The sequence below is a fragment of the Pseudophryne corroboree genome, chromosome 5 (genome assembly GCF_028390025.1).
Source record: "Pseudophryne corroboree isolate aPseCor3 chromosome 5, aPseCor3.hap2, whole genome shotgun sequence".
Taxonomy (NCBI): Eukaryota; Metazoa; Chordata; class Amphibia; order Anura; family Myobatrachidae; genus Pseudophryne; species Pseudophryne corroboree.
Genome location: NC_086448.1, coordinates 185,310,086 through 185,337,348, shown reverse-complemented (window position 1 = coordinate 185,337,348; position 27,263 = coordinate 185,310,086). Strand labels below are relative to the sequence as shown.

The 27,263-nt window shown below is 43.6% G+C and overlaps 1 protein-coding gene across 6 annotated transcripts in view; it reads left to right on the top strand.

The window, feature by feature from the left end:
• Positions 1-27,263, top strand: part of DIP2C (disco interacting protein 2 homolog C) — an 820,289-nt gene that overhangs the window by 579,861 nt on the left and 213,165 nt on the right. For all 6 annotated transcript variants that reach the window (XM_063921929.1, XM_063921931.1, XM_063921928.1 and 3 more), the window contains 4 exons: positions 9,370-9,506; positions 18,134-18,342; positions 20,629-20,743; positions 25,572-25,773. In XM_063921929.1, coding sequence (XP_063777999.1) covers positions 9,370-9,506; positions 18,134-18,342; positions 20,629-20,743; positions 25,572-25,773 — 663 coding nt within the window. The remainder of the gene's footprint in view (positions 1-9,369; positions 9,507-18,133; positions 18,343-20,628; positions 20,744-25,571; positions 25,774-27,263) is intronic.

Here is a 27,263-nt window from a genome sequence, read left to right as displayed (position 1 = left end):
GGGATTATATCACTAGCGCTGAGTTGTGAACTGGCAAAATCCTTTCTGTGTCCTTCTGACAGATTTTACTGTGGGTCTGTCCCCTATAAGTCCTGGAGTGTCTGTGGTGTGGTTGTGCATGTGTGTGACATGTCTGAGGCAGGGAGCTCTTCCCCTGAGAGAGCCATTTTAGGGACACAGAGTTGTAATGTGGTGGCGCTGCCGGCACACCACGAGCCTGAATAGGTGAAAGAATTATGTGATGGTGTGAATCATATCAGTAAGAGATTGGATAAGTCTGAGTCTTATGCAGAAAACTGGAGAAAATCAGCGGAATAATACAAACTGATAACGACACGGACTCTGATTCCTGTGTCGACACTAGTGATTCCAGGGGAATAGATCCTAAATTGGCAAAAAGCATTCAATATATGATTGTTGCTATAAAGGAGGTCTTAGAAGTTACGGAAGCCCCTCCTTTTACCTCAGGAGAAGGCTTATTTTTATAAGGAAAAGAAAATTTAATGTAACTTTCCTTCCTTCTCACAAGCTAAATACACTCTTTGAGGGAGTTTGGGCAAACCCTGAAAAGAAATTTCAGATTCCCAAAAGAATTCAGGTTGCTTATCCTTTCCCGGCAGAGGACAGGAAAGGGTGGGAGTCACCCCCCATTTTAGACAGTGCCCTGTCACGATTAACTAAAAAGGTGATTCTCCCTGCGCCTGGGACGGCTTCACTAAAGGAGCCGGCAGACCGCAAGTTGGAGACTACGTTAAAATCTATTTATGTGGCCAATGGTACGCTACTCAGACCCACCATTGCTTGTGCGTGGGTGAGTAGTGCTATCGAAAAATGGTCAGATAACTTGTCATCTGAAATTGACACAATAGATAGAGACGAGATACTCCTAACGTTAGGTCATATCAAAGACGCTGCTGCACACATGCTAGAAGCCATGAAAGATATTGGGCTCTTGGGTTCAAAAGCCGCTACCATGGCAGTCTCAGCTCGGAGGGTGTTGTGGATTCGTCAATGGAATGCTGACGCAGATTCCAAAAGAAATATGGAGGCTCTCCCATATAAAGGTGAGGCCTTGTTTGGAGATGGGCTGGATGCTTTAGTCTCTGCGGCTACCGCTGGTAAGTAGACATTCTTGCCTTATGCTTCTGCGCCGGAAAAAAAGACACATCACTCAGATGCAGTCCTTTCGGCCCAACAGATACAAAAAGGGTAAAGGTTCCCCTTTCTTTGCAGGTTGAGGGAGGGGAAGAGGAAAAAAGTCCACAGTGTCCCCAGGATCACAGGATCAGAAATCCAACCCCTGCTTCTGCCAAATCTGCAGCATGACGCTGGGGCTCCCTTGCGGGAGTCCGCTCGGGTGGGAGCACGTCTGAAACTTTTCAGTCAGCTCTGGGTTCAATCTGGCCTGGACCCATGGGTCTTGCAAATAGTGTCCCATGGATACAAACTGGAGTTTCAAGACATCCCCCCATGCCGATTTTTCAAATCGACCTTGCCAGCTTCTCTCCCGGACGGAGTAGTAACCGCTGCAATTCAAAAATTATGTCAGGATCAAGTCATTGTCCTGGTGCCCTTGTCACAACAGGAAGAAGGTTTTTATTCAAGCCTCTTCGTAGTTCCGAAGCCGGACGGCTCGGTCAGACCAATTTTAAATCTGAAATCTTTAAATCTCTACCTGAAAAGGTTCAAGTTCAAGATGGAATCTCTGAGGGCAGTGATTTCCAGTGTGGAGGAAGGGGACTTCATGGTGTTAGTGGACATAAAAGATGCCTACTTACATGTTCCCATTTATCCTCCTCACCAAGCTTATCTGAGATTCGCAGTACAGGATTGCCATTACCAGTTCCAGACGTTGCCGTTCGGACTCTCCATGGCACCGAGGGTATTCACCAAGGTGATGGCAGAGATGATGGTCCTCCTTCCACAGCAAGGAGTCAATATAATCCCTTGCCTGGACGATCTCCTGATAAAAGCGAGATCCAGGGAACGGTTGGTGCAGAACATTGCACTCTCTCTGTCCATACTCCAACAACACGGTTGGATCATGAATTTTTCAAAGTCGCAGATGGAACCTACGACAAGATTGTCCTTTCTGGGGATGATACTGGACACAGAAGTACAAAGGGTATTTCTTCCAGTATAAAAGGCTCTGGAAATCCAGAGAATGGTCAAACAAATTTGAAACCAACATGAGTGTCGATCCATCAATGCATTCGGTTGTTGGGAAAGGTGGTAGCGGCCTACGAGGCCATACAGTTTGGCCGATTCCATGCCAGCGTTTTCCAGTGGGACCTGTTGGACTAGTGTTCCGGATCCCACCTACACATACACCAGAAGATAATCCTGTCTTCCAGAGCCAGGATTTCGCGCCTGTGGTGGCTACACAGTTCTCACCTGCTAGAGGGAAGCAGGTTCGGGATTCAGGACTGGGTCCTAGTAACCACGGATGCAAGTCTCCGAGGCTGGGGAGCAGTCACACAGGGAAAAAGCTTCCAAGGAAAATGGTCAAGTCAGGAAACCTTACTTCACATAAATGTTCTGGAATTGAGAGCCATTTACAATGGCCTTCTACAAGCGGTGCATCTTCTTTAGGAAGACACGATCTCCATCCAGGAGAGTGAGGCCTCCACCAAGAAGTCTTTGGGGAGTTCCTCAAGTAGACATGATGGCGTCTCAACAAGAAGCTTCAGAGATATTGTTCCAGGTCGAGAGACCCTCAAGCAATAGCAGTGGATGCACTGGTGTCACAGTGGGTGTTTCGGTCGGTGTATGTCTTCCCTCCACTTCCACTAATATCAAAAGTTCTCAAGCTCATAAGGAGAACAAGGGTTCGAGCGATCCTCATTGTCCCAGACTGGCCAAGGAGGGCTTGGTATCCAGATCTTCGGGAGTTGCTCATAGAAGATCCTCGGCCTCTTCCTCTTCGCGAGGACCTGCTGCAGCAGGGGCCGTGCGTGTATCAAGACTTACCACTGCTACGTTTGACGGCATGGCTGTTGAGCGCCGGATCCTAGCCCGAAAGGGTATTCCAAAAGAAGTCATCCCCACTTTTATTCAGGCCAGGAAAGAAGTAACGTCTCGACATTACCACCGTATTTGGAGATAGTATGCATCTTGGTGTGAATCCAAGAAGGCTCCTACGGAAGAGTTTCAGTTGGGACGTTTTTTCCATTTTCTGCAGGCGGGTGTGGATGCGGGCCTAAAATTGGGTTCAGTCAAGGTCCAGATTTTGGCCTTATCAGATTTCTTTCAAAAACAATTGGCCTCCCTTCCAGAAGTTCAGACGTTCGTGAAAGGGGTACTGCACATCCAACCTCCATTTGTGCCTCCGGTGGCACCATGGGACCTTAATGTGGTGTTGCAGTTCCTTCAATCGGATTGGTTTGAACCTCTACAGGAGATAGAATTGAAGTTTCTCACTTGGAAAGTGGTCATGCTGTTGGCCTTGGCATCCGCAAGGCAGGTGTCTCAGTTGGGGACCTTGACTCACAAGAGCCCTTCCCTGCTCTTCCATGAAGATAGGGCAGAGTTAAGAACTCGTCAGCATTTTCTTCCGAAGGTGGTTTCGTCTTTCCATATAAACCAACCTATTGTGGTGCCAGTGGCTACTGACACCTTCACTGCGTCAAAGTTTCTTGATGTGGTTAGAGCTTTGAAAATTTATGTCGCTAGAACAGCTCGGATACGAAAAACAGAGGCTGTTTGTTCTGTATGCTCCCAACAAGATTGGGTGTCCTGCTTCTAAGCAGACCATTGCACGCTGAATCAGAGGGACGATTCAGCACGCTCATTCCACGGCAGGATTGCCGATACCGAATTCGGTAAATGCCTATTCTACTAGAAAGGTGGGCTCATCCTGGGCGGCTGCCCGGGGGGGTCTTTGCAATACAACTTTGCCGAGCAGCTACTTGGTCAGGGGCAAACACGTTTGCAAAGTTTTACAAGTTTGACACTTTGGCCGATGAGCACCTCAAGTTTGGTCAATCGGTGCTGCAGGGTCATCCGCACTCTCCCGCCTGTACTGGAGCTTTGGTATAACCCCATGGACCCCAGCATCCTCTAGGACATATGAGAAAACAGAATTTTAATACCTACCGGTAAATCCTTTTCTCCTAGTCCGTAGAGGATGCAGGGCACCCGACCCAGTGCGTACTTTACCTGCAGTGGTTAGTTTTGTAGTTACTCAAGTGTTGTGTTACAATTATTTTCAGCATGTTGCTGCAATTGTTCATGCCCATTGGCATGGGTTATGTTGAATGCCATGTTGTGCGGCATGGTTGATGTGTGAGCTGGTATGAATCTCACCGTTAATTAAATTAAAAGTAAATCCTTTCCTCGAAATGTCCCTCTCCCTGGGCACAGTTCCTATACTGAGGTCTGGAGGAGGGGCATAGAGGGAGGAGCCAGTTCACACTCTGAAAAAGTCTTAAAGTGCCCATGGCTCCTGCGGAACTGTCTATACCCCATGGTACTGAAGTGGACCCCAGCATCCTCTACGGACTAGGAGAAAAGGATTTACCGGTAGGTATTAAAATCCTGTTTTTTTTAACTAACAAATGCATTTGTAGTTATGTTCATACCCATACCTTATCTATGTTCATACCCATACCTTATCTATGTACATACCCATACCTTATCTATGTTTATACCCATACCTTATCTATGTTTATACCCATACATTATCTATGTTCTTACCCATACCTTATCTGTGTTCATACCCATACCTTATCTGTGTTCATACCCACACCTTATCTATGTTCATACCCATACTCATACCTTATCTGTGTTCTGCCCATACCTTATCTATGTTCATGCCCATACATTATCTATGTTCATGCCCATACCTTATCTATGTTCATGCCCATACCTTATCTATGTTCATACCCACACCTTATCTGTGTTCATACCCACACCTTATCTGTGTTCATACCCACACCTTATCTGTGTTCATACCCACACATTATCTGTGTTCATACCCATACTCATACCTTATCTATGTTCATACTTATACCTTATCTATGTTCATACTCATACCTTATCTATGTTCAGACTCATACCTTATCTATGTGCGTACCCACACCTTATCTATGTGCGTACCCACACCTTTTCTATGTTCATAGTCATACCTTATCTATGTTCATACCCATACCTTATTTATGGGTCTTAAACCTGAAGGCTTGTGTACAACTCGATGGCGGGAGGACTGTACATGCCCTGAAGCCGTTCTGCATCATCACATGTAGTACCCCCTAAACCACAGGGTCACCCATTTGAAGGCAGGGAGGGAGTGGTACTGAGCAGCGTTTCTGAAAACAGGAGCTTACTGCCCCCATTGTCTGGGCGTGCCAAGACCAGTGTCTGCATCTACCAATGCAGATTTATTGGCCCTGGCTCCCGATATGAATAGGCCATTCTGAGTAACCTGAGGGTTACTGTGATGGCCAATGCTTTTACAAATGATCCCATGCTGCATCCTCGGACATGGCAGAAGCTTGCAGGAGTTTACACATGACTCCTGCTGCAGCATTAGCATATTTGCACATAGCTGCAACTCAGCTGCTATGTGTACTGCGTCCACCACTGAATTAGACCCTATTGTCATACCGATATCTTAGCTATTTGCATGCCCCTCCCCTATGCTTATACCAGTGATCTATGCTCAGATACGTACTACCCATATTAACACACGATGATTACAAGACAATGAGGCACATTTTCAAAATCTCTTATGATTAGATCAGCATTCCTAAACCTTTAATATCAGATGGGAAAGCCATACATTAAAAGACAGTGGGTGCATTGCTCCCTGTATGAGAAGTGCATGCTTATTACACAGGAAAGTATTATGTAAAATGTAAGTCTGGCATAAACGCAGATTTTATCTGTCATGGAACATTTCACCACTTTTTTTTGTTTGTATGTAGTCACAGTAGTACAACTAAACTAAAAGAATTATATGTTCTCTTATAAAAATAAAAACATACTCAAATATTTATACAGACATTTAAAAATAATCTAAAAAGACGCTGTAGACATTTTTGGATATGGCCTGAATCCATAGTGAAGTGGATTTCCCTCCCTGAAAGCGTATTGAGGTCCACTGCTAATAGTTGCATTCAGTAGCATGCACCTTTGCATGTTCTCCTATGACTGATTGCAGATGTACATGTAGCTATTTACCATGGCCGCTGTAGTGTTGTTGCAGAATTTGAAAGAGAATCTGTCACCTACACACACACATGGGAAGCAGCAATTCTGTGGGATGAATGAGTCTCCCAGTTCATCACTAGGAAACTTTGACCAATATTCAGAAAGCCCTTTTCCTCTGTGACCTGTATCCTATATACATGTATATAATAGTGGCCTAGCTCCAACTCTGACTGCCGCCTATACTATGTGTAATTGACTGATACTTATGCTGTACGAATATTAGATGAGATACTGTATTACCTGAATTCTGTTTATTGTAGTCGCTAAAGGGATTATAGTGTTTTTCCATTATACTTTTGTAGAATAGACTAAATACACTCGGCATCTAGCGGAATTGGGGTTCTGCTGTTGCAGAGCAAAATACTGATTAAATGGACAGCATGTTGCCTGGAGAATTTTTCATAGGGCTTATTTGTCTAATGGATGTGTATATAAAATCTAGAAGATAATCTCAGCCCTTCTCCTAAATCCCTGGGTAATACTTTAGGCAGTTCTTGTGTATAGCACAGAGTTTGCTAGTAGGGTTATGATAAATACTGTATATCTAAGGAGAAAATTTTCTACTTTCCCTTTAAACAAAGGTACATTTGCAAAGACCTTGCAATGATATTTTACTCTGGTCATCTAAGGCCAGAGGCCCGGGTGTGCCAGAGGGATGAAATCCACAGCTGAGCTAACCGCATTGTTTAAGGCATTCTGTAGCGAAAGGAAGAGTGGAACATGTGAGAGATGCCTTCACACAAGATTGCTTGCAGCTGCTCTCTGCTCCCAACTAATTTGCTGCTGCCAGCGGGAGTACAGCATCTCCTTTACTTTTCTTTCTGGAAGTTCCAAATAGCAAGAACAGAATTGTTTACCTAATTTAGTTCTAATGCTGCCTGACATATGAAAAGCACAAATAAATAAATGTGCATATGTTTGTGTCTTGCCATGTATATATACTTAGCTAAATAAACAGACAAAATGACAAAAACAAACACAACAGACTTCGGCATAGGGAATTCCTAACGTAATATACTCCCCCTGAAGGAGATAAATATCCCAGCATCCTTCATTGAACTCTAACAGCCTAACTATAAGAGACAGGATAAATAAACATCTTTATGGACACATACTATATTGTAGGCTGAACCAATATTCATCTTGTAGATTCATTTGGAGCTAGTGACATGACTACCCATATTAATTGAGAACATATAAAGGCCACCATCAGTGTGAGTAGGCTACCTGCATTGACTGTGGCAGTTAAGCTACTGTAGGGTACATACTGCATTCTTGCACACTCTTACAGAACGGCCGGGAGGCTCCCAAAAATGGGTGTGTAAATCTCCCAGAACTGTCCACTACCCCATCCAGCTGCCCATTTACCAAGTGTTTTATGCCGCGTCACACCCCTGCACTACCCCCTATGCCAAACCATTTACCTCCACCACCTTGAGGGAGACAGATTATATGGCAATCGATGGATCCAGTATCGGAACTATACACTAAGCAATTTTTTTTAGGATTTTACAAAATTCGTATGTAATCACGTGCACTCACGTCTTTGTACATCTAGCACACATATGCCACACCAACATTTTACACATAAAAACCGGTACAAATTAGGAAAGTGGGCGTGACCACGGGTAAAGTGGGCATGGCCACACCCCCATTCCTATACTTTCAATGTAAATTTGGAGAGTCAAAAATCGGTACAAAGCCCTTTTTGGCAGGTACAGACCATTAAAAAAAATAAAGGTACTGTACCTGCCAAAAAGGTACAGTTGGAGGGTATGATACATGCTTGCTCGTACTACTGTTTTGAGAGCTTCCCCCACAGAATCTGTCTGTGCCTATTTATGCGGCATTACGGGTCTCCAAGGTGAGAAGATTTTAGGAACACATTCATGTTTTTCATCTGAAATATTGTTAGGTTTAGACTTATTTGTGGAATATGCTGCACTATTCAAGGCAATTGCATGAAAAAGTACCAACAAATGAATATCTAAGATAAACCTAAATTTGGTATCCGGTCTCTAGGTCGGCAAGACTTACAGTAGGTCGACCACTATTGGTCGGCAGGGTTTCTAGGTCGACATGTTCTAGGTCAGAAGGTAGACATGAGTTTTTTTAAATCTTTTTTCGTGTCGTTTTCGCCGTACAGTGACCGGAAACCCCAATATACAACCAATATATTGCTGGCCCGTTGGCCACTGTGTAACAATGATATGTCTATGAACGCAGTCGTTCACAGACATATTTTCGCGCCGGCCATGCAGCTCACACAATGACCAATATATCTACAGATACATTGGTGCATCGTTGTGTGTGTGTGTGGGCAGTCAGCCGACCGCCCGTACACATTCTGCAGTGGCGGGCAGTGATTGACGGCTAAATGGGCAGGCGCATGTAAATGCCCGTCAAGTTTGTGACATCAGTCACAACGGATCGGGCAGTGTGCATGCACAACACACTGCCCGATCCTGCTGTAGATATATCTGCAGATCCATTGATCTGCAGATATATCTTCCAGTGTGTACCCAGCATTAGTCTATCAGCCCTGTATGACTCTGTCTGTGGAGTTGTGTCTTAAACTGGGTTTTTTAATGTTTCTTCACTCACACGCATTGTAGTCATACCTGCATCTGAGCCAGCTGCAATTGATATCTTATTACTTTCCATGTTTGTGTTATGCTCAATTGTGTTCATGTGTGTGTTAACATGTTTGTTGTATTCGTGTATGTCATAGAAACATAGAATTTGACAGCAGATAAGAACCACTTGGTTCATCTGGTGATAGGTGTAAGATAATTATCTGGTGACGTCCTATAAACAAATACATTATAGACTATATTAATTCTGTTAATTGTTTTATCGACATTTTGTACCAGTTTCTCTATCACCTTATATGGTACTCAGCACACTCTTGCATCTATAACAGTCTTTATTAATTGTAACGTGACGTTTTATTGTTCTATCGATAAGCTATTTTTAGCGGAATTGAGGATAGTTCCTGAGAGAATAAGGAAAGGTGATGGTGTTCTTATTGTATAAGTGAACCTTTCTTAAGCCCTGGGTTATATTTATTTGTAGTGCAGATGCTTCATCTTTGCATCAGGTTGCTAGTTATTTATGATTTACAATGATTCTTTCTTTGTGCTAACCGCACTTTTTCAGCTATTATGTGTTCAGTGAAACCTGACGGGGTCCCACAGCTGTGTCGGACAGATGAGATCGGAGAACTCTGTGTGTGTGCTCTCGCTACAGGTACATCCTATTATGGCCTCTCTGGTATGACCAAGAACACCTTTGAGGTGAGTGCCAGCTCTGTACTGTGAGAGTTAACATTTGACATATGATTAAGTACATAGCTGCTGTAATTAGGGCTCAACACTTTTCCTAGACCTATTTGTGTGTATTATGTTTCATGCACATTGGGCATTAACATGCATGCAGTAACTAGATGATGAGTTGTTTAGGTGCATAGGTTCACATTGAGCGGCTTTGTAAATTTGAATGCTATGCAATGGGCAATAAGAGGTGTTCGTGTGGATGAGGTATATTTTGCTGATGTCGACACACTGCATGCCGACATTGACCATGTTGACATTCATCATGTCGACACTGATTAAATGTGGATGTGAATAGAATCTTGACAAAACATCCCAGGTGATCTAGCGGTGACTGGTTTTGCAAGTATGGCGGCTTCAGCAGTGTCTTCTGGGTCCACCGGTGACACTAGTATAACTTCCTGTGAATCCCCAATTGCCTAACGCTAACCTCCACTCCTGTAGCCAAACCCTATCCACCTCCCTTCCACGTATACCATCCGCTGCTTGTGCATGTGGAATGGTGAGATTCCAATGGTGAGTATCCCGGCAGGGGCAAGGTAAGTATTCTGTACTTACCTTTCCCCAATGACCCCCTAACCCTCCTTTCCCGCAGCCAAAACCTAACCCTTCTCGGGGTATTGCCTAATCCCTCCCTCCCCTCAGCCTAAACCTAACCTCCCCTCCCCGCAGCCTAACCCGTGCCGCCTGCTCCTAGAGTGTGAACAGGTAACTGGTCACATCGACCCGGCAACCTGTTCACACCGCACAGCAACCCAGATCCGACCCGTGTTTCAACCTGCTTTAAACCAGTGTTGAAATGCCTGTTTGCTCAACCCAGGATTATTCCCTTGCACAAAGACTCGGATTACTGCACATTCATGTGCAGTAACCCGGGTTTTCTCTGACGTCCTAGTGGATGCTGGGTACTCCGTAAGGACCATGGGGTATAGACGGGCTCCGCAGGAGACTGGGCACTCTCAAAAGAAAGATTAGGTACTATATCTGGTGTGCACTGGCTCCTCCCTCTATGCCCCTCCTCCAGACCTCAGTTAGTATCTGTGCCCGGCCAGAGCTGGATGCACCCTAGGGGCTCTCCTGAGCTTCCTAGAAAAGAAAGTATTTGTTAGGTTTTTTATTTTCAGTGAAATCTGCTGGCAACAGACTCACTGCTACGTGGGACTGAGGGGAGAGAAGCGAACCTACCTGCTTGCAGCTAGCTTGGGCTTCTAAGGCTACTGGACACCATTAGCTCCAGAGGGATCGAACACAGGCCCAGTCCTCGGTCGTCCGGTCCCGGAGCCGCGCCGCCGTCCCCCTTGCAGAGCCAGAAGAACGAAGAGAAGTTGAAAATCGGCGGCTGAAGACTCCGGTCTTCATTAAGGTAGCGCACAGCACTGCAGCTGTGCGCCATTGCTCCCTTAGCACACCACACACTCCGGTCACTGATGGGTGCAGGGCGGTGGGGGGGGGGGCGCCCTGGGCAGCAATTAGATTACCTTACTTGGCGAAAAGCACATAATACAGTCTGATAAACTGTATATGTGCATTAACCCCCGCCATTAAAGTACATAAAAAGACAGAAGCCCGCCGCTGAGGGGGCCGGGCCTTCTTCCTCAGCACACCGGCGCCATTTTCTCTTCACAGCTCAGCTGGAAGGAAGCTCCCCAGGCTCTCCCCTGCAGTATCCTGGTACACAAAGGGTAAAAAAGAGAGGGGGGGGCACATAAATTTAGGCGCAAAACTGTGTATATAAGCTGCTATAGGGGAAAAATCACTCAGTATAGTGTACATCCCTGTATTATATAGCGCTGTGGTGTGTGCTGGCATACTCTCTCTCTGTCTCTCCAAAGGGCCTGGTGGGGGAACGGTCTTCAAATAGAGCATCCCCTGTGTGTGTGGTGTGTCGGTACGCGTGTGTCGACATGTCTGAGGTAAAAGGCTCCTCTAAGGAGGTGATAGAGCGGATAAGTGTGTGGGAGGGTGTCTCCGTCAACAACGCCGACACCTGTTTGGATATGTGTAAGTGCTGAGGTAAAATTATTGCACAAAAGGTTAGGGAACAGAAAGGAAATCTACCCTGGTCTGTCCCTATGTCACAGAGTCCTTCAGAGTCTCTCTATGTTCACTATCCAAAATAACAAAGTATCGACACGGAGTTTAACTCCACTGTCGACTACGATAATGCAAAGTTACAGCCAAGAGGGCTAAAAGATATTCAATATATGATTATTGGAATAAAAGATGATTTGCATATCACTGATGACTCATCTGTCCCTGACACGAGAGTACACATGTTAAGGGGAAGAATGCTGAGGTAAATTTCCCTCCTCTCATGAGGAAAAAGAGCGGGAATCTCCAGACAAGAGACGGCAGCTTCCCACAAGAGAATTCTCAGGCTGAATAGGGCCAGGATGTGTTGAGAATCTTCCCCTTGGGTGTCCTGTTTGCACTAGCTATTCTCAGGGATCCTGCAGATAGTGTGCACATTCTAGTATACTACCCAGACCGGCGATTGTGTCGGCATGGGTTTATAGCGCTGTGGCAGCGTGGACAGGTACCTTATCAGCAGATATTGAGACCCTAGTATGCATATAAATATTTTATGATGCTGTCTTAAGTGATAGATATATAATTATAAAGCATGCCCAAAGGGACATGAGTATACTGGGTCCTAGAGACAAAAGCTATGTCGATTTCTGCTTGACGTGTCCTGTAGAATATACATTGGACAGATGATGCTGATTTAAGAGGCATATGGAAGGCTGAGGATTGTGTGGAGAAAGGTTCTCGGGCCTGGTCTCCACAGCTATAGCTGGTAATTCTGATATTTTGCCTTATATTCCTGCACAGCCTAGGAAAGCACGACATTATTAAATGCAGCTTTTCGAATAAAGAAACAAGAAAGTCTGAGGTGCGTCTTTTCTTGTCAGAGCCGGGGGCAGAGGAAAGAAGCTGTACAACACAGCTAGTCCCCAGGAACAGAAGTCCTCCCCGGCCTCTACAAAAATCCACTGCATGTCGCTGGGGCTCCACAGGCGGAGCTAGGCCCGGTGGGGACACGCCTTCGAAAGTTCAGCCACAAGTGGGTTCACTCCCTATTAGATCCCTGGGCAATAGAAATTGTATTGCAGGGATACAGGCTGGACTGTGAGAAGATGCCCCCTCACCGAGGACCCGGCGGGCTTCCCCCCAAGAGAGGGAGCCAGTGTTAACTGCAATTCGTAAATTGTATTTTCAACAGGTGGTGGTCAAGGGTCCCCTCCTTCAACAAGAGGGTGTTATTATTTGACCATGTTATAATCCCGAAACCAGACGGTTCGGTTAGACCCATATTGAATTAAAATCCCTGAACATATACCTGAAAAGGTTCAAGATGGAATCGCTAAGAGCGGTCATTGCAAGCCTGAAATGAATCGGGACATAAGGGATGCATACCTTCGTGTCCCCATTTATCCATCTCATCAGGCGTACCTCAGAATTGCGGTACGGGATTGTCATTACCAATTTCACCAAGGTAATGGCGGATATGATGGTGCTCCTGCAGAAGCAAGGTGTCACTATTCTCACATACTTGGATGATCTCCTCATAAAAGCGAGATCAAGAGAGCAGTTGCTGGACAGCGTATCACCTTCTCTGGAAGTGAAACGGCAACACGACTGGATTTTATATATTCCGAAGTCGCAGTTGGTTCCTACAGCTCATCTGCCTCGCCTAGGCATGATCCTAGACACAGACCAGAAGAGGGTTTATCTCCCGATAGAGAGAGCTCAGGAGCTCGTGACACTGGTCAGGAATCTATTGAAAACCAAAACAGGTGTCAGTGCTTCACTGCACTCGAGTCCTGGGAAGGATGATGGCATCATACGAGGCCATCCCCTTCGGCTGGTTCCATGCAAGGACAATGGAACTTACTGGACAAGTGGTCCGGATCACATCTTCAGATGCATCGGTTAATCACCCTATCCCCCAGGGCCAGGGTGTCTCTCCTGTGGTGGCTGCGGAGTGCTCACCTTCTCGAGGGCCGCAGATTCGGCATTCAGGACTGGGTCCTGGTGACCACGGATGCAAGCTTCCGAGGGTGGGGGGCAGTTACACAGGGAAGAAAATTCCAAGGTTTGTGGTCAAGCCAACAGACTTGCCTTCACATCAATATCCTGGAACTAAGGGCCATATACAACGCCCTAAGTCAAGCGGAGTTCCTGCTTCGCGACCAACCGGTTCTGATCCAGTCAGACCGCAGGGGCTCATGTAAACCGCCAGGGCGGCACAAGGAGCAGGGTGGCGAGGGTAGTAGCCACCAGAATTCTTCGCTGGGCGGAGAATCAAGTAAGCGCACTGTCAGCAGTGTTCATTCCGGGAGTGGACACGACCTCCACCCGGGAAAGTGGTGACTTCATCAGGAAGTCTTCACGCAGTTTTGCAAATTGATGGAAACTGCCTCAGGTGGACTACATGGCATCCCACCTCAATAAAAAGATAAAAAAGGTTTTACGCTGGGTCTAGGGACTCTCGGGCGATAGCTGTGGTCGCACTAGTAACACCGTGGGTGTTCCAGTCGGTCTATATATTCCCTCCTCTTCCTCTCAGACCCAAGGGCTGAGAATTGTAATAAACGGAGGAGTGTGAACAATATTCTTTGCTCCGGATTGGCCAAGAAGGACTCGGTACCCGAAACTGCAAGAAATGCTCTCAGAGGACCCATGGCCTCTGCCTCTCAGTCAGGACATGTTGCAACAGGGACCCTGTCTGATCCAAGACTTACCGCGGCTGCGTTTAACGGCATGGCGGTTGAACGCCGGATCCTAGCGGAAAAGGGCATTCCGGATGCAGTTATTCCTACGCTGATAAAGGCTAGGAAAGACGTGACAGCAAGACTTTTTCACTGTATATGGCGAAAATAGGTTGCTTGGTGTGTGGCCAGGAAGGCCCTACAGAGGAATTCCAGGGGGGTCGATTCCTGCACTTCCTACAGTCAGGAGTGACTATGGGCCTAAAATTAGGATCCATAAAGTCCAAGATTTCGGCTCTATCCCTTTTTTCTCTCAAAAAGAACTGGCTTCACTGCCTGAAGTTCGGACGTTGTTACAGGGGTGCTGCATATTCAGCCCCTTTTGTGCCTCCAGTGGCACCTTGGGATCTTAACGTGTGTTGGATTCCTAAAATCCCACTGTTTTGAGCCACTTAAGACCGTGGAGCTAAAATATCTCACGTGGAAAGTGGTCATGCTTTTGGCCTTAGCTTGGACTAGGCGTGTGTCAGAATTGGCGGCTTTGTCATGTAAAAGCCCATATCTGATCTTCCATATGGAAAGGCAGAATGGAGGACTCGTCCCCAATTTCTCCCTAAGGTGGTATCATCGTTTCATTTGAACCAACCTATTGTGGTGCTTGCGGCTACTAGGGACTTGGAGGATTCCAAGTTGCTGGACGTAGTCCGGGCCCTGAAACTTTATGTTTCCAGGACGGCTAGAGTCAGAAAAACTGACTCGCTATTTATCCTGCATGCACCCAACAAGCTGGGTGCTCCTGCTTCAAAGCAGACTATTGCTCACTGGATCTGTAGCACGATTCAGCTTGCACATTCTGCGGCTGGACTGCCGCATCCTAAATCAGTAAAAGCCCATTCCACGAGGAAGGTGGGCTCTTCTTGGGCGTCTGCCCGAGGGGTCTCGGCTTTACAACTTTGCCGAGCTGCTACTTGGTCGGGTTCAAACACTTTTGCAAAATTCTACAAGTCTGATACCCTGGCTGAGGAGGACCTTGAGTTTGCTCATTCGGTGCTGCAGAGTCATCCGCACTCTCCCGCCCGTTTGGGAGCTTTGGTATAATCCCCATGGTCCTTACGGAGTACCCAGCATCCACTAGGACGTCAGAGAAAATAAGAATTTACTCACCGGTAATTCTATTTCTCGTAGTCCGTAGTGGATGCTGGGAGCCCGTCCCAAGTGCGGACTCTCTGCAATACATGTATATAGTTATTGCTTAACTAAAGGGTTATTGTATGAGCCATCTGTTGAGAGAGGCTCAGTTATTGTTCATACTGTTAACTGGGTATAGTTATCACAAGTTGTACGGTGTGATTGGTGTGGCTGGTATGAGTCTTACCCTGGATTCCAAATCCATTCCTAGTAATGTCTGCTCTTCCGGGCACAGTTTCCCTAACTGAGGTCTGGAGGAGGGGCATAGAGGGAGGAGCCAGTGCACACCAGATATAGTACCTAATCTTTCTTTTGAGTGCCCCCAGTCTCCTGCGGAGCCCGTCTATACCCCATGGTCCTTACGGAGTACCCAGCATCCACTACGGACTACGAGAAATAGAATTACCGGTGAGTAAATTCTTATTATTTTTGGCAGTGTGAAAGGGGTATAAGTTTAAAACTAGCTCCCGTAACAGAGATAAAACTCAATATTTTTATTGTGGTTGAGGTTTCAAGTTTACCATAAAATAAACAGGAATTGTGCATTACAGGTTTTCTCATTATGCATACAGTACAGACCATGTAACATAAAATAAATACATATAGCAGTTATACAGTATGTTTCAACCTTACAATAACCTAGAAGCACAGTTTCATGTGAATAACCAGTGCAACATTGAGAAGGGCTCTGCATCTCCATCTGCTGTGCAAAAGTGGTACTGAAGTGATGTCTTCTGACCTTGTAAAAAGTCTGTATTCTAGTCATCTGTGATCTGTTCTAGTATTGTGTCTGTCTGCATTCTTATCCTTAGAGCCCTTTCTTGTAGCAGGTCTCCTGTTGCTAAATTGTCATGTACAGTACCCGCCCATATACAATATTATTAGATTACAGATTTTATGCTAACCTATTTGGGCTAATTATTGCAGCTATATTACACCAGCTGCTTACGTGGTGTATACCATTTGTATAATGTTCATATTAGCATTCTCTGTAACTGCTATTGATATTAGTGGTATGCTGCTCACAGCAAGGTAAACAATGAAGGTCGGATTCTCTCTGATCTGCTGTCAGTGTGCTGAGTGCTCACCATTAAAGCCCTTTGTCTGTAGCGAATATTAATAATTGAAGAGAATGTTTTTGCAATGCACTTGAACACAAAACCTGTGAGGATTTGCAAACTCTGCAGCTAGAATAAAAATTAAACTACAGCACAAAGTATCACATCCTAATATGAATTTTAATGCCTTGAACACAAATACAACTGATAAATAACTGAGCCAGATATTCCATCTTAAACTTGAGTTTAATCAAATATACATCAAGTAGTGTAGTCTGGGCTCCTATAAGCAGCGGTGTACAAGCAGGGTTGTACTTAGAGAGGGCACATCTGTAGAAATGGTGACTGAATCTGCATTAATGTTTTTAAGAGTACTTTATTGTGTCGTACATGTCCTCCTACAACTTTTACGAAGTAGATATTTGTTTCTGAGGGATGTAGTTAAAATGCTGCCAGGATCCCGGTGGCCGAAACACCGACTCCGGAATCCTAAAGGACGCCATAAGCCCGGTGTCTTAAATCCCAACAGAGCTCAGATCCCAGCATCAAAATACCAAAGCTCAGAATCCCGATCATTCCTACAGCGGGATGTGCTCGCGGTTCGCCCCATGGGGAGAGGTTAGGCTTAGGCACTAGAAGTATGGTAAGGCTTAGTGTGCAGGGATAGGAAGTTTATGGTTAGGTACCAGAGAGGAGGGGGGTGGGGGTTAGGGTTAGGCACTTTCAAGGGAAGGTTAGGGTTAGGCACCAACCGGGGAGGGTTCGGGTTAGATATCCACAAGGGAGGGTTATGGTAGGGTGCAGGGGACGGCTAGGGTACTTTTTGGGGGGTTCTTAGTATTTAGATGGTCAGGATGGTTGAGGCATCCCATCCATCGGGATATCATACTGAATCCATCTGATATTTACAGTTCCTTAAATGGGGTTTAATATATACCGCTCCCTGAATTAATTTTTATCCAATGTATAGAGCACAGCAAAACAATGGTAATAATTTCTGATGTTTATATATACATGGCGTATAACTAGAATAAAGAGTAAGGTGAACTTGAAATAATTTTCTGCCTATGTTTAGTGCTGCTTTAGCAAGGCCATTAAAGAAAAGTTTAGTGAAAGTAGTTCTATGTGTTAGCCAAAGTACTTTGAACTATTAAGTTATTTATCAAAGTCATCTTGTTCATCTGTGCACGTCTGAATCTAGTTGTTGGGCTGTTAATGGTTTTAGCTTTGAATATTACCTGCAACAAAGACCAGGAAATGGTGAAGTGAAAGTGGAGGAAGTGGTTGGCATAGGGATCAGTGCTCTTCAGGTGTGCAGTGAGGTTGGAAAACAAATAATAATACAGTATGCAGATTATTTGTACAAGAAGACACTCAGTTGCCATAAAAGATTGAGGGGACAATGTATCAAGCCTCCTTAAGAGTGGTGATGTGGAGAAGTTGCCAATAGCAACTAATTAACTTCTAGCAGCTGTAGCATTAACAAGCGCATTCTATAAAATGTCAAAGCTTATTGGTTGCTATGGGCAATTTCTCCACTCATTAGAAGGCTTGATACATCTCCCTATACATTGTTTTGCATTTCAGATTGCAAATGAAATTTAGTATACGGTTCTGCTTGCTCACGGTGTAGGTTTTTCCAATGACTGGCTCGGGAGCACCAATAAGCGAATATCCATTCATAAGGACCGGCCTGCTTGGATTTATAGGACCAGCTGGGCTGGTCTTTGTTGTGGGAAAAATGGATGGCCTAATGGTTGTGAGTGGACGGAGACACAATGCAGATGACATAGTAGCAACGGCGCTGGCAGTGGAGCCAATGAAGTTTGTCTACAGAGGAAGGTTTGTGATATTGAATTGTCAGTATTGTCGCCATTATCTGCTATTAAGAGTTGCCATGTATACAAGGGGCTCGTGATGAGGACAAGCTTCCAAGAAATGCTAAGATCTCACAGAGATAATGACCAAATCCATCTATTGCCCAACTACACCCATCGATAGTCTCAGTTAGCCATTTCCAGTGCTTTCAACGGGTACCAATTCCAGGGAGATTCACATACTGTATCTAAGAGATTTGTCCCTCAAAATGTCACACTTACAGTACAGACAAAATATACAATGAGAAATTATCTTTTTATGCACCTTAGATTTTATTTTATTTTTTGGAGTATAGCAGCAGCTACAGGCAGAGTATTGCTTGAGATCTTACACTGGATGTACAGTAGGTGACACTGTATCATTAAGTTGTCACGTAGGCAAATAGAGCATCATAGAACTATATAGTTGTGCCATTTATTTACATGTAAGGATTGAGCCAGACAGAAAGACCTACAGTACTAAAGAAATAGGTCTGAAACAAGACCTACTTAAATGTATATGGAATGTGTTAGACAATTGTTTTAATTACGATTGTTACCTTTGGAAATTAAAACTTTGTCCTACAGTGCATGTTAAAAAAAAAAAAAGAAATGTGGGTTTGAATTTTGTTGCCCAAATCCTACAGATTCTGCTAAACCTGAAACAAAATCCAGAATTACGTCCATCTCTGTTTATTTTTTTTATTTTTTATTTCTGTGAACAATTCTACTGTTACCACACGTTTTCAGACCTTGGCCAAAGTCTTCTTATAGACCTTTTTCACTGTAGTAGCCTTCTTATAATTGTTTTGAGTCCCTCTTGTGTGCTTGGTTGACAGGATAACAAACAGGCATGCGATCAAACTGCTCTTAATTGGCATTTTTCCTGATCAAAGGGTTATATATTGCTACCAATTACCCCTCTCCTGAGTGCCTTGGTTTTATAGCTACCTGTCTGCATGTTTATCTGGAGTTAACCTGGGGCTTCATTTGATGTAACATGCAGTACCTTTTGTTGTGAAAAACATGACCCAGACGGAATTGCTGCATTTCTGGGAGGAGATATAATAGCATTTCTTAAAATAAATGTCAAATAATAAATAACATTGTTGACAGCTCACGTGGCTGCAAGCATTACCCGGCTGAGAATTACCAGAGAAAACGCATCCTCACCTGTGTCTGTCATGTTCCTGCTACATGCTGTGACCAGTAAACATCTAAAATGTGACACACAAATGTGCCCTGACTTACTACATCATTTGTTGGTACACATATACCCTTAGCAGCCACCACTCTATGGCTGGATATCGCCAAAGGCTTCCGCAAGGAGCCTGCAGGACATTTGTTCCTGGCTGGCCACTGAGACTGTGCTTTGTTATATGTTACAGAAAGTTGTGTGCATTTTATTATTGTATAGCACACAATTAGATTAATACATCTACGAGCAAGAATTAACCAAATTGGACGTGGCCATTTGTTGTCTACATTGCTAGACCCAAAACTTGTTGGCTGAAACAGTTGCCTAATTTGCCTCATTATAGACCTAACTTTGTGTAGCGCTTGAGTATAACGCACAATATGCTGTGAAGGGCAAGAATAGATATTTGTGTCATCTACAGATAGATCACTATTTAGACACGCAGTGAAACTGAGCCTCTCTCATTCTTTGCTCCATTTACCTCTAACCACACAATACTGTCTTTGTGATATAAAGTAGCGGTTGGCAGCAGGATCAGAGTGTGGAACATGTCGCGGGAGGGGGGGGGGGGGGGCAAAACTACTCAGATCAGAGAGCGTCTAACCGTACCTCATAGCTAAATGAAGTGGGCTAGAACTATATTCCGTCATTAATGACCAGCAAAATGATGTTTGATCTTCCATTTATAAGCCAAAGTAAGTATAGGTTACTATCTTCCTCCCTCTTTCTCACCCTCGTCACTTCCAGGATAGCAGTAGCTGTAGCGGGTTAGGATAGGAATTGCTATTCACTCCCAGAAACAGTGCAAACTAGGTGGCCATAATTTAGACAACAAGAGAACAAAGACACATGGAGACATTTTTAAAAGTTGATGGTGGGATAAAGATCAGTGATTCTTGTGCTTGAGTGACTATTCTTCCACACGTTAAACATGTGTAAGATGCAGTAGTTAGTTACTGGATAACACAGACTGAGCCATAACTGAGCACCACAAGCCTTATTCTTCATGTTCTGTAATTGATCTCAGTGAATGTCTCTTGTCCAGCTCACGTGGCTTATGTTGTTTATGTGCAGGATAGCAGTTTTCTCAGTGAATGTCCTGCATGACGAGAGGATAGTTATTGTAGCAGAGCAGCGGCCCGATTCCACAGAGGAGGACAGCTTCCAGTGGATGAGCAGAGTTCTACAGGTACGATAGTGTTGGTAAAAATAATATTTGATTCTCTAGAGTGTTCACGCTGTGTTCTTTCCTATGTTAAAATTCAATAAACATTTATTGCAAAAAAATAATAATAATAATATTTGATTCAGTTGATGGTCCTGCCTGTATATTTCTGAAGACTTTTTAGCTGCACGTCTGTCAAAGAGTGTAGCTCTGTAAATCTCGCCAGGCTGTTACTTCCTACCTTCATTTGGCTGTAATTCATCAACTACAGGGTGGATGTCAATGAAAAAACACAGGACTGGTGGTGACTGACAGTTCCCACAATAAATAATCAATATAAGTGCATAGCATGCACACAGACATACTGTATATAGGCTGATTTAATAGTGTGGGCCGAACATTGATACAGTAAATGCAGGTTAGAAACCTGTAGCCATGGCATTTTGTATTTCCATTAGACAGCACCTCTTGTTTCTTAATTGTTTATTATAATTAGAAATCCACCTTTTTACAAATTTGTATATACTGTATTCTTCTATATATGTTTCTCTGCTAAAATACACTTTCTGGCTATAATTTTTCTATCCTTTATAAAGTTGCAAAAACCAGGCTTTTGACGCCATTTAACTGCCTCCAATACTTTGCTTCTACACGGTCCTGCTATCTTATTTGACACTTTTATTTTTTTTGAGTTTCAGGATGATTTCCTCACTCTTTTACGCACTCCCCATCGGTCACACACTTCAAATTGCATGGGAATCAGTAGTGTGCTTCATGAAAACATCTTGCGATAAGCTGCGGCTAATTGATTCAGGTCCATAATTGTTGCATAAATTTCAGTGAGGCAGAGTACATTTTTAAAGTTATCAGAATTAGTTAACTGAGATCCTGATGTTTGTGGGTCTACACAGGCAGACTAAGGGTCTAGTGATATCGCTCGCTGAACTTCCCTCCCCCTTAGCCACAACTTGATTGACATGCTGCAGCATTTGGGGGCCAGAGCGGGTGCAGCAAACTGCAGTGTAGTTCATTGTCAGAAGAAGACTTCCTGGACCCAGCTGCCCAGATCCTACGGCTAGTCTGAGTTAGCTTAAGTTTATGCAGACTGACCAAGGTGTGCTACCGTCGCAGTAGCTGTTCAGACATCCATAAACTCGAATCTTGCAGATGCATGCAGAAGGTGTCTATTTCCCATAGATGTCCCTCCTGCTGCATTTGCATACCTACCTCATTCTTAGGGTGTGTACACACGGTGAGATCCTTGCTATGCCCGATTTTTACTTGCGATTTCCCCTGAACTCCCCAGAGCCCAGATAGCACAGATTTTGACTAACTTTTCTTGAGATATGGACTATGTGTGCTTACGATTTTGGCTTATGTGAGATTTTGGCTTATGTGAGATGTCATTGACATGTGAGATGAACTAGATAGTACACCGATCTAGCAGGCATTGACTTGCCTGCACAATCTATCTTTTCTTGCGATGCCGACCTGGCGGGACCGCGCATCGGGATCGCAAGGTGACTTTCACCTTGCGATCTGCACTAACTTTTCTTGAGATTTTGACTATATAGTCAAAATCTCAAGAAAATATCTCACCGTGTGTACACACCCTAAGATAAGGAAAATTTGTTTTTATTTACTTTTACTGTAGTTTGTACTTTCATTTCGTGCTTTTAGTTCAGCTGTGTTTTGATTGTTGTCCCATTTTTTCATGTGTCTTTTATGTTCAATAATAAATAGAATTTTATTGTTACCATTGGCAATTGAAATTATTTTGATACCGTGGTCGCTACATATCCCTCGTCCCCCCTGTTTCTCCTATATATCTATCTATATATATATCTATATATATATATATATATATATATATATATATATATACTTTTGATAGGTTGGGCTAGCAGTATTCTATTACATTGATTTAAATAAAATTAAAAAATAAATAAGGGAGTATGTTACAATTAAACAAGGAATAATCCTATTAAAAGAGAGACACTTAAGTCCCTTAACATACACCATCAGCATATCAGCACAGGTCAACCTGAATATCAACAGCTACACGTTTTATAGTCTGATTTGACATTGTGGGCATTATAAACACAAAGCCATATTAATATAAGTGTAACTATACATACCACTGCATCCAATTGAATGGTATGTCACTGTGATATTGTATTATTATGATTATTAGCCCTCATTCCGAGTTGATCGGTCGCAAGGCGAATTTAGCAGAGTTACACACGCTAAGCCTACGCCTACTGGGAGTGTATCTTAGCTTCTTAAAATTGCGACCGATGTATTCGCAATATTGCGATTACAAACTACTTTGCAGTTTCTGAGTAACTTCAACCTTACTCTGCCTGTGCGATCAGTTCAGTGCTTGTCGTTCCTGGTTTGACGTCACAAACACACCCAGCGTTCGCTCAGACACTCCCCCGTTTCTCCAGCCACTCCTGCGTTTTTTCCGGAAACGGTAGCGTTTTCATCCACACGCCCATAAAACGCCGTGTTTCCGCCCAGTAACACCCATTTCCTGTCAATCACATTACGATCGCCGGAGCGATGAAAAAGCCGTGAGTAAAAATACTATCTTCATTGTTAAATTACTTGGCGCAGTCGCAGTGCGAATATTGCGCATGCGTACTAAGCGGATTTTCATTGCGATGCGATGAAAAATACAGACCGATCAACTCGGAATGAGGGCCATTGTTACATTTCTTACGTAGCTATAGTTTGCTAATGATAATTATAAAGATGCATCATTATAATAGTGTATTCTTGGCCGGGTGTGGAGTAGCAAGCATGTCTGCAAGCTCTTCAGCCCTAATGTCCATTTAGAACATAATAAGAATGACCACAGTAGCTGGTGGGCTACTTACCTTCTCTGGAGTGGATAGTTTGTTACAGGGATTCCCTGCTAGTCAGGACCCTCTGCGTAGAGTGATGGCTGTGAGCGTTTGGGCGGCCTAGTGCATCCTGCTCCCAGTGTCTCAAGCAGTGGTACTGTGTGGTCTCCTTTTTGCAGCTTGTGGTGGTTCCAGGTCGCTCCTGTTTGGTAGCCTCAACTGCTCCTACTTTCTCAGTGGCCATCTTTCTGTAGCTCTTCCAGACATACTATGATCTTACCTCTGTGTGGGTGAACACCATTTGTGCTCCTTGTCTTCCTAGATATTCTGGAAATTCGCTGCTCCCTTCATTGGACTCATGTACCTTGGGCACTACTTCTAGATTTTATGGCAACTCGCTACTCCCTCCCTTGCACTCATGCACCTGGGGCACTACTGCCTGTGTAGTTTGACCTTACTGAGTTTCTGCTGTCTGGCTGTTTGATTACCTACAGATTACCTACAGATGGAGCCCTCCTCATCTAGCCCTTTAATAGGATTAATTGAGCCAGGGCAGTCGGACTTCATCCCCTGTTGTAATGACTTAATCCCCTGCTGTATTGTGCTCTCTGTATTGTACTGCAGCTGAGAACAATAGATGAAAGATTTATGCTAATAAGCCATGGTGCCCCTAGGCGCAGCAGAGAAGCCTAGATGAGCAAGGCTCTATCTGTAATTTGTTTGTTGCTGGATGTGGATCATTTTCTATAACTTTGGTATACCTCAGCTTGCCTCTGACTGCCCTTTCCTACACTCTTATCACCATGGTAAAATCCCATTACTGAGTTGCCTCTAGCACATTTGATTATTTTACTCCTATAATGCTAACCTCTGACCACTCCTGAGGCTACCTGGTAATTTACCTCACCCACGGTTCATGTGACCATGGCTACTCATTTGGAGGTTATGCTATGACAAACTTTGGAAGCTGTGGTATCCTGTCCTTACGAAAAACCCAATTTACGCAATGTGAAGGAGCTTTTTTGGAAAACTGAGTTTAGAACCTTAATATGGAAAATTCCCACTCCCTGTTGCGGGTCCAGTTAAGTGTCTTGGAGACACTGGTGGCTGCAGTGCCGTGTAAATTGGCTATTTGGATGGCTGCTTTGGTAAAAATACTGTGTGTTTTGTTGAGCTGCCAAAGAAGGAACTCCTGAAGTTTTTTAGGCTCAATGGTTGGTCATTATCTATGGAAGGGATGCTTCTAGTGCTTATTCTGTGATTGCACCTGCCTGTCCTCTGCCTCCTGGAGCTCCCTCTTTTTTAGTTTCTGTTGTGTTGTCTGATGTTGGATGTTTGTTTAAGCACGGATTCTCTGCTAGACCTGGGATTGCTAGTATTTTCCGTCTGTTTCCTAGGTATCTGGTGGTGTTTTGAGGTGTAGTGCCTAATTCTAGTGTGCTCCTTCAATGTCATTTCTACACATTTTGATTTATGTTGGATCCAGTTCGAGTGGTGTGGGCTTGAATGCCTCATTGCTTGAAACTCTGGTTTCTGATATTGTGGGTCTTATGGGGTCTGCACATTTTATCAGATATATTCTTTTTTTACATTCGCTTGTCTCTGATATGGTTGGCTTACATCCTTGGATTTTATTACTATGATACGTATAGTACCTGCTAGTTCTGATACAGGTCAGCAGTGGGTCTCTTACTGTTGTAGTGTATTTCAGTATCTACAGTGCACTGTTTATTATTAATATCTAATTTTTTTTTCTTTTAGTTATGTGTGCCTTTGTTATCTTACGTGCTGTGCTCTCTTTTCTCCTGCTTTACACGTATGTGAATAAATTGTTTTATGTTTTATTCTTGGTTTCGTCTACAGTATGTAACATTGAAAATCATTCCTTTAAATATATTTTTATAAGAATAGTATATTCTTCTGTATTACATTACAAAGATTGTTTATTGCCATGTGTTAATTGTTTAGACTATGTTACTTTACTGTTTTTATATTTCCTGTAGGCTATTGACAGTATACATCAAGTTGGAGTTTACTGTTTAGCTCTGGTACCAGCAAACACACTCCCCAAAACTCCTTTAGGTGGCATTCACCTGTCAGAGACCAAGCAACTGTTCCTCGAGGGGTCACTCCACCCATGTAATGTGCTTATGTGCCCTCACACATGTGTAACCAACCTTCCTAAACCAAGACAAAAACAGCCAGGTAAGACCAGAATGGGAGAATGACCACGTCTGCCTATTGCTCATGGAATGTTTTACATTTTTGGTAGAAGCTCATTTATATAATGAAGGGACAGTTCTTCATTTATTCTGATGTCATGAAAACTTGAATATTTGGATGAATAGATTACATTCTGCTGTACTATATTACAAATTGTTATGGGTCACCTTGGACTTCGGTGACCTATAATAGCACAAGGCCTTCAGCCCGCTGTTATAAAGTCACAAATCTTCTTAGTGGCTTCTAAAATGGGATATTTGCAGCATTTGTCAGGGCAGAAGACAAACTCACCTATCCTGGTTAGGATAAGCACTACATTTCAGATTGTTCTAGTGGTGCCAGGGACTTATGCAGGGATAGTCCCAGACCTTCACTTGTCCCTGTGCTTGTTTTTACCTATTAATAAGTAAATGCCTGGTGCAGTTCAGTTTCCTTTACATTCTTGCTGGAGGTTTAGGTGTACTCTATAAGATGACATGTATTTGCAGCTGCCTATATTTGTGTTATAATCATATTCACTGGTTATGTTGGTGAGTGTGATGTCTGTTTTGCAGAGTGTAATATATTTGTGTAATAATTATGCCATATTGGGAGAGTTCTGTGTCTGAAAAGGAAGTAATAGAATTGTCTTCTGATCATACTCAATGGTCAGGTCATGCTGGGTACACGTAGGTCAGTTTCTATTGTGTAGAGTGTGATATAATTATATCATGTTTCCAGATGTGTCCTTGTACGCCTAGCCTCAATATGACATGCATGCAACCAGATCCTTGCGCCCAATGTATTTTTCACCCAAATTTGCATTTTTAGCTGCAATGCGTAAAAAAAGCTGTGGCTGAGGCATTGTATCGCTTTGTATACGGATTCAGAGTTATTTGCACACAGTTATACAAGTGTCACACATCCAATCAGTGCGGTCTTGTGGAATGGGTTTGCTGCATCACATTGTGACGCAACCATGGCAAAAGTGTATGAGGATACTGTATGTGTATGTATTGCTAAGTAGTGTACATTGTGTAGAGTATAATAGCATTGTACTATGGTTATGTCATGCTGAGTAATGTCCATTGTGTAGAGTGTAATAGAATTGTATTATTTTATTATTAACAATTATTTAAGTAGCACCCCTATTACACAGTGATGTACAGAGGGGATATTTGTTATTTATATCGCTTCCTGCCCCGCATTGGAACTTAGTCTAAATATACTCATTTGGCATCAGTGCTAACCACCGAGCCACTGTGCTGCCCCACTTGTTTGTAGTGTTCTAGATCCCTATTAAGCATTTCCAGGATAATTTTACATTTGGTACAAATGATTTTGCCAAATATGAATGTGCCCATGGAAATTGCCTATGCGTTTTGGGAAGGATGATGGTAGTGTATTTTGTTGTCTGTAACTGGAATTGATCCAGTGCAATGCATTGTACATATTTGTTCATAATATTGCATCTGTTTTTAGTTGTTGAAATC